The following is a 12,624-nucleotide window of genomic DNA, read 5'->3' as shown; positions in this document are numbered from 1 at the left end:
ACCAGAAGAACATGGGTAGGAGAGAGGGATTATTCTCCTCTTCTTCATCACCATCATCACCACCACCACCACCACCACCACTTTGAAAAACATTTTAGCTGTATCCTCTACTGCTGAAGGACATCTGGTTGTTTTTAATTCTTTTTGTGGTGCTGGGGATTGAACCCAGGGCCTCATCCACACTAAGCTAGCACTCTGCCACTGTGCTTCACCCCCAGCCTCAATGTTTACAGTTTTTGACTACTACAAATAATGCTGCTCTGAACATTCTTGAATATACATCCTGGTATATGTATGCAGGTTCCTCTACGGTAGAACTGCTGAGTCATAAGGTATGTATATGTTCTGAAGAAGGAGCTAAAATGTTTTCCAAAATGGTTGCTCCTGGGCCAGATAGGAGAGTTCCTGCTCCATCATATCTAACAGCCACCCGCAGTGTTCACAGAATTTAAAATGTCTGCCCTTCTGGTAGACATGAAATAGTATTTCATTGTTGTTTTAATCAGAAAATCCATGACTAACTAAAGAGGCTAAGTACCCCTTCATTTGTTGGATCATTATTCAAAATAATACCAACATATTTGTTTGCCTTTTTCAATGTGTTGACATTTATACTCGTGAAGTAAAAGCAATGGTGGATAAAATGGCTCAACGCAGTGGCACCAAATACTGTCTTCTTCATCATCAGGCACTGTTTTTTTAAAAAAAACAGTTTATCTTTGATAAAGCCATACAAATTATTAATTAAATCTCTACCCCTTGAAATACAACTTTTTAATACCCTGTAGGACAAAATGTTAAGTATATATAACATACTTGTGTTGCATACTGAAACACGATGTTTATCTCTAAGAAAAGCATTGGCATAGTTCAGTTGCAGGCTGAATTAGGGAACGACACATTTTTATTTATTCAATTTTTTTTTTTTTGTAGGGAGTAGGGGTAGTGGGATACTGGACATTGAACCCAGGGGTGGCTTTATCACCAAGTTACATCCCAGCCCTTTTTTAAGTTTTTTAAAAATTTGAGACAGGGTCTCACTACTTTGCTGAGGCTGGCCTGGAACTTGTGATCCTCCTGCCTCAGCCACCTGAGTCTCTTGAGATTACGGGTATGTGCCACTGTGCCTAGTTTCAATATGATTTTATAATAATATATTTAAAAGTTTATAAAACTTTTTTAAAAATATTTTTTAGTTGTAGATGGACACAATATCTTTGTTTATTAATTTATTTTTATGTGGTGCTGAGGATCAAACCCAGTGCCTCATACATGCAAGGAAAGCACTCTACCACTGAGCTAGAGTCCCAGCCCTTTATAAAACTTTTTATAAACACACAAGTAACTCAGTGGTAAAATGCCCCTGGGTTCACTATTAAAAAAAAAACAAAAAACTCAGGACCTGGGGTGGTGGCTCAATGGTAGAGTGCCTGCCTAGCATGTGCAAGGCACTCGGTTTGATTCTCAACACCACATATAAATAAATAAAATAAAGTCCATTAAAAACTAAAATATATTTTTTTAAAAAAAGTGTATGGGGTCCTGAGATCAAAAGTTTGAGAACTCTCAGGACTGGTGGTACAAGCCTATAATCCTAGCCATTTGGGAGGCAGAAGCAAGAGGCCTATCTAGGCAATTTGGTGAGACCCTGTCTCAAAATATAAAATAAAAATTGGACCCCTGGGTGCAATCTCCTGTACCAAAAAAAGAAAAAAGAAATGTTGTTCTATTGGTTGTACTTTTTTTCACATTGACTCGTGGGGAATTCTTTGTACAAAATATTCAAATTCTACTCCTTTGTTCACATATAGTAATACCTTCTTTCTATTTGTGGCTTATCTTTCCACATATTTACTACTTTCTTTGCTCTTCATTCCTTTCTGCTCTTCAGACTTTTCTTTGGGGATCATTTTCCTTGAGAATTTCCTTAAACAAAGTATGTTAAGAAACTTTCTTTGTACTAGCAAATGAACCCAAGGTCACTCTACCACTGAGCTACATCCTCAGCTCTTTTTTACTTTTGAGACAGGGTCTTGCTAAACTGCTGAGGCTGGCCTCAAATTTGCAATCCTCCTGCCTCAGCCTCCCATGTAGCTAGGATTATAGGCTTTCACCATCATGCCTGGCAGGAACTGAAAATGTCTTTAATTAGACCTCACTGTGGATATATATTTTTACTGGGTTTAAAGTGCTATGTAGGCAGTTACTCTCACTCATTAACATTCAAGATAGCATTCTAGCAGGGTGTGGTGGCACACGCCTATAATCCCAGCAGCTCCAGAGGCTGAGGCAGGAGAATCACAAGTTCAAAGCAGCCTCAACAATTTATTGAGGCCATAAGCTCCCTGTCTCTAAATAAAATATAAAAAAGCAACTAGGGATGTAGCTCAGTGGTTAAGGGCCCTTGGGTTCAATTCCTGGTACCCTTGCTCCCCGCAAAATGGATAGCATTCTAATGGTTTCCATTGTTACTACTGAGAAGTTAACTGTCAATCCAACTATTGTGTCTTTACGGTATTCTACTATTTCTCCAGTGATTTTAGCAATTTTCTCTGTCTTCGGTGTTCTGATAAATTTTTTTTTTTAATTTATCTTACTTGGAATTTGTTAGGCTTCTAGAAACCATAGATTAGAACTGGGCGTGGTGGCACATGCTTGTCAAGCAGCTCAGGGGATGAGACATGAGTTCAAAGTCAGCCTCAGCAACTTAGCAAGGCACTAAGCAACTCAGTGAGACTGTCTCTAAATAAAATACAAAATAGGGCTGGGGATGTGGCTCAGTGGTTTAGTGCCCCTGAGTTCAATTCCCAGAAGGGAAGGGAAGGGAAGGGAAGGGAAGGGGAGGGGGGGGGGAGGGGGAAGGGGGAAGGGAGGAAGGGAGGAAGGGAGGAAGGGAGGAAAGATTAGTGTCATTATATCATTTCTGGAACATTATCTCTTCAAATATTAATTCTGTTCTATATTTGCTCTGCTTTCATTCTGTAACTCACAAAACCAGGGGTGTTTAACCACTGAGCCACATCCCCAGCCCTTTTCTTTTATGTTTTATTTTGAGACAGAGTCCCACTATCCCACTAAGTTGCTTAGATCCTCACTAAAGTTGATGAGGCTGGTTATGAACTTGCAATCCTTCTGCCTCAGCCTCCGGAGCCACTTAGATTACAGGTGTACACCACCACACCTGGCCATTTCTCGTAATCTTTCTTCCATATTTAGCTTCTTAACCCCCTGTGCTACATGCTGTGAAAAAAAAAATCTAACCAATTTTCTAGTTAAACCACCTACCTATTAAGTTTTTTATTTCCTTATTATATTTTCCAATTTTAGAATTTTTTTTTTGAATCTTTTTCAAAACTTTTTGTAGTTTTCTGATTCCTGTAGATGTTTTCAAGTTTTTCATTTATTTCTTTCAACACAGTAAGTATGGCTGTCTTATAATTCCAATATAGTCTTTACAGATATGTTTCATTTTACTGTTGTTTCTAGTAGTTCTTATATAGGATAACTTGTTTCTTTGTGTGCTTGGTTATTTTTAACCTAGCGCTTGAAATGTATTTGAGGATATTCTTTTTTTAAAAAATATTTATCTCTTAGTTTTATGTGGATACAATATCTTTATTTTAATCTATGTGGCGCTGAGGATTGAACCCAGTGCCTTGTGCATGCAAGGTGAGCACTATACCACTGAACCACAACCCCAGCCTGAGGATATTCTTTCTAGGCCAGGATAAAGGTGTCTCCACAAAGTAGATTTGGATTTGCTTCTGCTTGGCGCATAGGTATTTTACCAGTCCAGAACCACTTGCAGCTTGAAGTTTTGGAACATAGAGGTAGTATAAATTTGGGCAGTAAATGTGCCTGAAGATTTCTTTGTGACAGAACTTAATGTCTGGATCTTCTCTCCCTCTTACCCCTCTCTACCACCTGATTAGTTCAGTGCTTTTGAAGGAAGGCTTATTTTGGCTTTCTCAAATCCTAAGAATATAGTCTTTTAGGGTCCTGTTTAATATTAAGAACACCTTTTATATTCTCTACTATGCATGGACCCTGAGCTTTGACTTTTATCCTCTTTATGCCATGAGGACATCAAAACTGAAGTTCAAGTTTGCCTTCAGTAAATGTACTCAGTGCAAAAAGCATTTTCAATGCTCTGCTTACCTCTCTTAGATTTTGACCTTAATATTTATTTTCATGGCTATTTGCTACTTTTGAGAAGTTGAGTTTTTAAATCTCAGTGTTTGAAAATTCTTTTCAAAATGAGATAGTCCAGGGGCTGGGATGTGGCTCAAGCGGTAGCGCGCTCGCCTGGCATGCGTGCGGCCCGGGTTCGATCCTCAGCACCACATACAAACAAAGATGTTGTGTCCGCCAAATACTAAAAAATAAATATTAAAAAATTCTCTCTCTCTCTCACTCTCTCTTTAAAAAAAAAAAAAAAATGAGATAGTCCAAACAACCTAGCCTGCTATATTCTAGAAAACAAGACTTATCCTTTGTTTTTAACATAGATTAATATAACAAAATGAAAATTATACATAATTCTACTTTTTCTTAACCTTTATGCACATTCCATGTCTTTCCCAACATGCATACACTTTTTTTTTTTTTTTACCTAGGCTATACCAATCTGACTTTTTTTTTTTTTTTGGTACCAGGGATTAAACCCAGGGGTGCTTAACCACTGAGACACATCCCCAGCCCTTTTTTATATTTTATTTTGAGACAGGGTTTCCCCAAGTTGCTTAGTGCCTCACTAAGTTTCTGAGCTGGCTTTGAACTTGGAAATCTTCCTGCTTCAGCCTCTTGAGCCCCCGGGTTTACAGGCATGAGCCACTGGGATTATAGGCATGTGCCACTGCACCTGGCCAATCTGACATTTTTATAACAGCTGATGTATATGTTTATTATTTGGAGTGATAACAAACAAAGGCTGATGGTCAAGGAGAAAAGAAAGGAAAAAAAATTTTAGAAAAGAACATCCTGAAATTGAAAATTTGCTTTTAAGAATCAACTTACAGAAAGACGAGATCCAGCTCTTGCTCTGGCAATACTCTCCTTTTCCTTTTCAGATACCCTTCTCTGAACAGCCTGGAAATTATTTAAGGCTGCAGAGAAGTCATTCATGAGGCGTTCTTTCTGAAGTTTCTGCTGGCGCTAAGGAAATTAAAGAAAGAATTTGAGATTTTATATTAACCCAGAGTCATTTAGCTTTAATTCCTATTACAGATAAAACTATAACTCTTGGAGATTTCCAACAAGGAAAATTATTACAAAATAGAATCTTCTTTAAATTAATTAATTCACTCCTTGCTAGCTCAAATTCCCAGTTAATACAATACAGATCAAATCAGAATTTTCTCTTTCATTCTGACAAGCCTGAGAACTGGATATCATTTATCTTATAATATCAGAAGAAAATGCAATTCAGAATCTTTAATTTTTTTTTTTATTTTTTGAAATTCAGAATTTTTGTTCCCTGGAGAATCTAAAAGAATAATACTATCTTTAGACTCAGATTGGACCCAAATAGAGATTGATTTTTACAAAAATGTTGAAACTATATTCATGTATATTAAGTTCGCAGTTTCCCAGAAAATCATAACCATTTTCATCTATAGGCTTTATTTTAAAAGTAAGGTTTATGGACTGGGGATGTGGCTCAAGCAGTAGCGAGCTTGCCTGGCATGCGTGCGGCCCGGGTTCGATCCTCAGCACCACATACAAACAAAGATGTTGTGTCTGCCGAAAAACTAAAAAATAAATATTAAAATTCTCTCTCTATCTTAAAAAAAATAAAAGTAAGGTTTACAACCTTTAAGAACTTGATAACTATTTCATTTATCTACAGGCTATCTTTATTAGGCTTGCTACTTCTACATCTCAAAAAATACATACCAAGCGCCCCATACTAAGCACACAGAAATAATCTCAAATAGCTCATCATCTATTTAGAGATACAGAATATGTACACACAAGTGACAAAGTCATAAAAATTGGCTATATCCACCTTGTACTATAGAAGTTCAGACCCAGGACAATCAATCAGTAAGAACTTAGGTGGTCAAGAAAGGCCTCAAGAAAATGTGGACAGTAAAGAAATAGTGAACAGAATAAGCAGAAAGACAGGGTAGAACAAATCCAACCAAGAGAACAGTGTAAGCAGAGGCTGGTGGAAGAAAACTGGATCTATTAAGGAGATGGTCTGGCTGAAACCAAGATTTATTCATAAGAGAAGCTAAAAGATAAAAGTGGGTTTTAAATGTCAAGCTAATAAATCTGGGACTTAACTCCTAATGAACAAAGAGCAATGAAGATTTTTCATCTGGGAATATGACAGGGACAAAGGAGTAACTTAGAAAAATCAGCTGTGAACATGCCAAGTGAAATGGAAAGAAGAAACAAGTAAAAAAAAAAAAAATTCTGCAACAGTGCAGAGGACATAGCTCTGTAACAGAGCACTTGTCTAGCATGCACAAGGGCCTGGGTTTGAACCCCAGAAAGTCATAAAGAAATGTTTTTAGACTTTTTACCATTGCAGTAGTTTAAGTTTAGGAGGACACAGTATCAGTAATTGGCTCACAAAGAAATAAATTTAAAAAACACTGACTTAGTGACTGGAGGTGGAAGAAGAGAGATAAAGTAAAGAATGACCCAAACTTCAAATACAGAAAGCAAATTTAGGTGAGAACATTGTTTTCCCCTTTCTGGGATCTTTATTTTTGCATAAACAACATTATAGCAATAATGGGGAAATTACTCCCCAACTTACCATCCAAAAATACTACCTTCTTTTCTTCTTCTTTTTTTTTTTTTTTTTGGTGCTAGGAGAGAACCCAAGGGGCTTTGCTCATTCCCCAAAAAAGTGGGTTTTCAGTAAGCACTCCATCACTAAGCTATACCTCCAGCCCCCAAATGCTATCTTTTCAATATATCATAAACATGTTCCATGGTACCATAATATTCACAATTATAATCTTCCAAAAAAAATGATAATCTTTGTTTCAGATATCCCATCAAGCTAATCTAGTAAATTTTATGTAAACATTCCTTCTAGATTGTTCTCGTTTTTAACTATTAAAAATAAAGCTCAAGTGAGCCCCACTGTAACAGCTAATATTTATATTTAGCTTGTGAGTACTTATACTTATTTCCCTTCAGAATATTTTTCCTTAGGACAAATCTGTATGAGTGGGAATATTAGGTTAAAAGGCACAAACTCAACTTATTTAAGTTTTTTTTATATATATATTTTTTAGTTGTTGATGGACCTTTATTTTATTCATTTATTTTTATGTGGTACTGAGAATTGAACCCAGTGCCTCACACAAGCTAGACAAACACTCTACCACTGAGCCACAACCCAGCCCTATTTGAGGAGTCTGAATGAGGAATTCCATATAATATACCACATTAAATTTAAAAAATGTATATATTTTTAGTTGCAGATGGGCACGATACCTTTATTTTATTTATTTATATGTGGTGCTGAGGATTGAACTCAGTGACTCACACATGCCAGGCAAGCACTTCTCCACTGAGCTACAACCCCAGCCCAATACCCCATTAAATTTTTTATGCAGGTAGTATATTTCAAGAGGAGATATGAGAACAGAACTGGCAATATGGGCCAAGTATGGAAGGCTAAAGGGCTAGGGTTGGAAAAATATTTGGAAGTGGTTGATCCTAAAGGTGACAGGGTGACAGGGTGGTCATAAACATAAATAAGACTCCTGAGGGAGAAAGTATTGAGTGAAAAACTAGAGGGTCAATGGCAGAGCCTTGGGGCATGCCTACTTCTAGGACGATATATTATCAAGGAAGGAGACTGAAAGTCAACCAGAGTTGGGGGAAAGAATGAAAGAGAATCGTGGAAAAAAAGAAAGTTCAGTAACAAAACAAAACAACACTAGTGGACCAAAGAAAACAAGAGAGGAAAAGTGAATAAAAACTCAAAAGAGGCCACTGGATTTGTCCAGATGGCAACTAGAAGACCACTGATAACAGTATGTAGTTATCCCCATACCTATAGAATGTATGGGGAAACTGAAAATAGAATGTATGTTTTATGCCCAGGGTGGCAGTGAAAAGATGGGCAATAGGGCTAAGATTAAATAAGGCAAGAGTAGAAAGACAAAAAGGTAATCATCACAATAGGAGAAAGGGAATCAAGGAGTTATATTTCATCAAAGAGAATATGTTTGTAGATCTATTTCATGTTCTTAATGATCCAAGCTAATGGAAGTAAACAATAGCATGCATTATCCAAAAATAACTTCTGTTTGGTTTTTGAATACATTAGATGATTCTGGGGGTAGCAGATTTAGCTTTCTATTTATATTTTGCTTAGACTTTACTATTTAAACCTTAAGTACATGCAATACTCTGTCTATATCAAATCCTTAGACTCCTTTATTATTGCTTTGAAAGCTATCTACAAATGTATATTCCCTAAGTGCATAGCTGGGAGGAAGAAACAGATAATTTGGGAACAAGCTGGAGATATTTTGGATGGTAAGGGGGCACTGTCCCATAACAGAAACATCAACACGAGTAACAAGTAAAACAACTCATATATGGATAATCTTACTGTTTATCAAAAGTATTTTGTAGCAGGAAGACAAAGCTTCTAGTCTTGGATCCTCTTTTGTGCAAAGAGCTCCAAAACTCTGGACTGAACATTGCTACATTAAACAGCTTGCCAGGTTAAACTGGTGCTTTTCAAGTTTTTGGAGACCCACAGTATGAATTTGACCTCATGACCCAGTACTGTTCACACATATATGTATCAAACTAAAGTTTTATATAATGATATTTACCCTTATTACACAGTAAAAACTCTGATATTTCTACTCTAGTTTGGTTTTTGAAAGTCACAGTTCTTTTTTGTGTGTGTGGTGCCAGGGATTGAACCCAGGGCCTTGTACATGAGAGGCAAGCACTCTACCATCTGAGCTATATCCCCAGACCCACAAGTCACCGTTTTATTTGTTGTTATCTTTCAGTACTGGGGATTGAACCCAGGAGCACTCTACAACTGAGCTACATTCCCAGCCTCTTTTATTTTGGGACAGGATATCAATAAGTTTCCTAGGCTGGCTTTGAACTTGTGATCCTCCTGCCTTAACCCCCTGAGTTGCTAGGATTACAGGTGTGGACCATAGCCCAGCAAGCCACAAATTTAAAAACAACCCAGGATAGGGAAGTTGAAGGCTTTGTCTTCAGAGCTATCTGAGATAGGATATCATAATTTTAAAAGTTCAATAATAAAAAGTCATATAAGTCAAGTGCCCCATGAGTGGAATAGAAGCTAAAACAAAATAGAATCACAATAAGCTAAGGCAGATGGAGAAGTTTTTCCCTTAAGGTAGACCATGAATAAGAGATAAAAGAGTTAAACCATGATGAAGGAGGGGACACATCTGGCTTCCAGAATGAAAGAAGACATTTAGGGAACAATGAATCCAAGTAAAAAGTGTGTTCATTTAAAGAATTTAAATGTCCTTTGAGTAAAATTACTTAGGAAAAAAAAATCTTCCCTGAATATTTCCTTAACCTGAGACCTATGAATAACCCTTGATGGGACACAAAATATGAAAGAAAGATGTTCAATGGAAATTTGTAGATAGTGGATCCCAAACAAACTAGGTCTAAGCCTGCCAACATGTGGCTGCTAGCCAAATCCTAAAGAGTCGCAAACACTGAAATTCTAATTCAGCAAAATCCATTTTATTAACATATTAATAATAAATAGCACTACCCCATATTGAATACCTACTGAATGTCAAGCAGTTTGCTACATCTGGTGCGTTCTTTCTCTCTAATGCCACAATAGTCACATACCCCACTTTACATATAAGGAAACTAAGGTTCAGAGAAAGTCTATCTAGCACCAAAGACCAATTTTTGTTCCACCATACTGCCTTTCTACTAAAACAAAGTGCTTTCTTAGTAATAAAGCAAAACAGAAATACCAACCTGTTCTGATGTAGATAAGGGAAGGGGTAAGGACCCTAATTCCTTCAGCAATTCATTTGTTTCCTTGGCAAGCTGATTTGTGGAGTGCTGCAACTGCTGCCTAAGAGAAAAAAGATATATTTCAAGATGCTGACTCTTCTTAAGAGCTATCATACTGAGTATTACTTTGTTCTCAGAATGTCTCACAATGCAGGGAATGAAGGACTGTTTGAAGAAAAAGGGCACCTCAACGCCCATATTCACAAAAAAATGTCATTACTATTACCCAGGCAAACCCACTTCAAGACATCTTCACATTATTGAAGCAGTCACATTAAGCAAAAAGAACCTGCCTCAAGACACCTGCTGAAGGAAGCACAATCAGGAATTTTAACTCTTTGGGGAGAAAAACACATCAGCAATTCTGACAGAAACAAGAGAAAGAGCAATTACTGCCCACACCTAAATCTCATGGTTTTAACACCCTGAACTTCCTCATAAAATTCTCATATTGAATTACCCAGGAGTTCTGCATGGTCAGTATCTGTCACAGTCCACCGACTAGAGTCTAGGCATAGGTGGTTGAATGAAATATGCATTAAAAGCATAGCTTCGCACCTACCCTAGGGAACAACCTTCAAAGATCTATTCCCTCATTCTTGCTTAAAGGCTGATTCTTTCTCAGATTTATCTTTGGATGCCTTCTTGCTCTTTATGCTTGACTTTATTTCTCCCTTCAAAACAAAGAAGCCCTATACTATTTAAAAATATATAAGTAAGGGGTTAGGAGCATAACCCAGTGGTATATATGAAGCTGGGGGAAGGATACTGGCTAAATTATATTATTATATTGTGTGCATGATATGTAAAAACAAATCCCACCATTATGTACAACTATAATGCACCAATAAAAGAAGGTGGGGGTTGGGGGAAGCTGGGTGGTGGGCGTGGTGGCACATGCCTGTAGTCCCAGCTACTCAAAAGGCTGAGGCACTAGGATCACAAGCCTGGGAGTTCTAGGCCAGCCTGGGCAACATAGTGAACCCTGTCTCAAAAAACAACCCCCCCCCCAAAATAAAAGGAGTAGGAAGAAAGGACATTAAAGAGGCAAAAATATATAATATATTAAGTGAGATTAGAAAGTAGTGGATAAATAAAAAAAAGTTCCTTTGATTTATGGTTTCCTCTACTATCTGCTCATTTCTGCAAAGGTTTTAGGGAGGACAGAGAAACCACACGCTATGGCCTGAATGTATGCGCCCCCCAAACTCATATGTTGAAATCCTAACCCCACAAGGTGATAATATTAGGAAATCGTACTGGGAGGTGATTAGATCATGAGAGTGGCTTGGTCATGAATGGTTAGTCCCTTAAAAAAGAGGCCCTAGAGAACTGCTTTGCCTCTTTCACTAAGTGAAAACACAAGTGAGAAGGCATCACCTGAAAAGGCAGTTCCTCCCCAGACACTGTATCTGCCACGTCTGGATCTTGAACTTCCCAGTCTCCAGAACTATGAGAAATAAATTTCTGTTGTTTATAAACTAACTGGCTTATAGTGTTTTGTTATAGCAGCCTGAATGGACTAAGACAGCATACTACTATTAATGTTTTTTTCACTGCAAATGGGTCTCCAGGATTAAAAAACACAGGAATGAAAAACAAAAGAGTCAAACAGGAGTGAGAACATCCCAGACAGCACTAAGATAGAGAGATTTCATCTCTCCCTGGAAAAAGCTCACAGTAATAATAGTCATGTTCACTTCAGAATGTTTAGGAGAGGAAACAGGAAAACTGCTTAATATATTTTAAAGATAAAGAACTAAACTTCTAAAAGCAGGAATGGATGGGCTGGAGCTGTAGCTCAGTGGCAGAGCATCAGCCTCACACGTGTGGGGCACTGGGTTCAATCCTCAGCACCACATAAAAATAAATAAATATATTGTCCATCCACAATTAAAAAAATATTTTAGGGGCTGGGGTTGTAGCTCAAGCGGTAGCACACTTGCCTGGCATGCATGCGGCCTGGGTTCAATCCTCAGCACCACATACAAACAAAGATGTTGTGTCTGCCGAAAACTAAAAAATAAATATTAAAAAAAAATTCTTGGGGCTGGGGATGTGGCTCAAGCGGTAGCGTGCTCGCCTGGCATGCGTGGGGCCCGGGTTCGCTCCTCAGCACCACATACAAACAAAGATGTTGTGTCCGCTGAAAACTAAAAAATAAATGTTGATTTAAAAAAAAAAAAAAATTCTTTCTCTCCTCTCTCTCTAAAAAAAATATAAATAAATAAAATAAAAATAAAAAATATTTTAAAAATAAATAAATAAAAGCTGGAATGGGGTCAAAAAGAATATGATTAAAAAAAAGAAGATGATCAGAAGTTCCACTATTCTCTCCTTCAAGCTCCCTTTGGGTCATTCTGAATAAATTTTTCTAATATCATATATAGTTGAAAATCCATCTAGACTAGAAGATTAGGAGTACTATGCCAACAAAGTGGCTCATTAGGCAGAGTTGTGAGCAGAATACAGTTTAAGAGAGAGATAGGAGTTCCCTTCTCTATGTGCCTAAATTGTCCTATTATACTGACCAAAGGAAGAAAGTAAGTAGTTCAAGGCCTTTGAGAAGCAGTGGAAATCTGGATTCATTAATATACTTTGTTGCCCCTT

The 12,624-nt window shown here is 37.4% G+C and overlaps 1 protein-coding gene across 7 annotated transcripts in view; it reads right to left on the bottom strand.

The window, feature by feature from the left end:
* Ppp1r8 (protein phosphatase 1 regulatory subunit 8) overlaps window positions 1-12,624 on the bottom strand; it is a 63,493-nt gene that overhangs the window by 37,185 nt on the left and 13,684 nt on the right. For 5 of the 7 annotated variants that reach the window (XM_027937092.2, XM_027937094.2, XM_071617525.1 and 2 more), the window contains 2 exons: window positions 9,976-10,075; window positions 5,017-5,154 (listed from right to left, as the gene is read on the bottom strand). In XM_027937092.2, the coding sequence (XP_027792893.1) occupies window positions 5,017-5,154; window positions 9,976-10,075 (238 nt within the window). Of the gene's footprint in view, window positions 1-5,016; window positions 5,155-9,975; window positions 10,076-11,394; window positions 11,450-12,624 lie in introns of those variants that run through there. The other 2 variants (XM_071617524.1, XM_071617523.1) reach the window with 2 other exon arrangements.

This window comes from Marmota flaviventris, chromosome 10 (assembly GCF_047511675.1).
Source record: "Marmota flaviventris isolate mMarFla1 chromosome 10, mMarFla1.hap1, whole genome shotgun sequence".
NCBI lineage: Eukaryota > Metazoa > Chordata > Mammalia > Rodentia > Sciuridae > Marmota > Marmota flaviventris.
The sequence above is the reverse complement of the archived record's forward strand: the minus strand, read 5'-3'. Positions and strand labels throughout refer to the sequence as shown.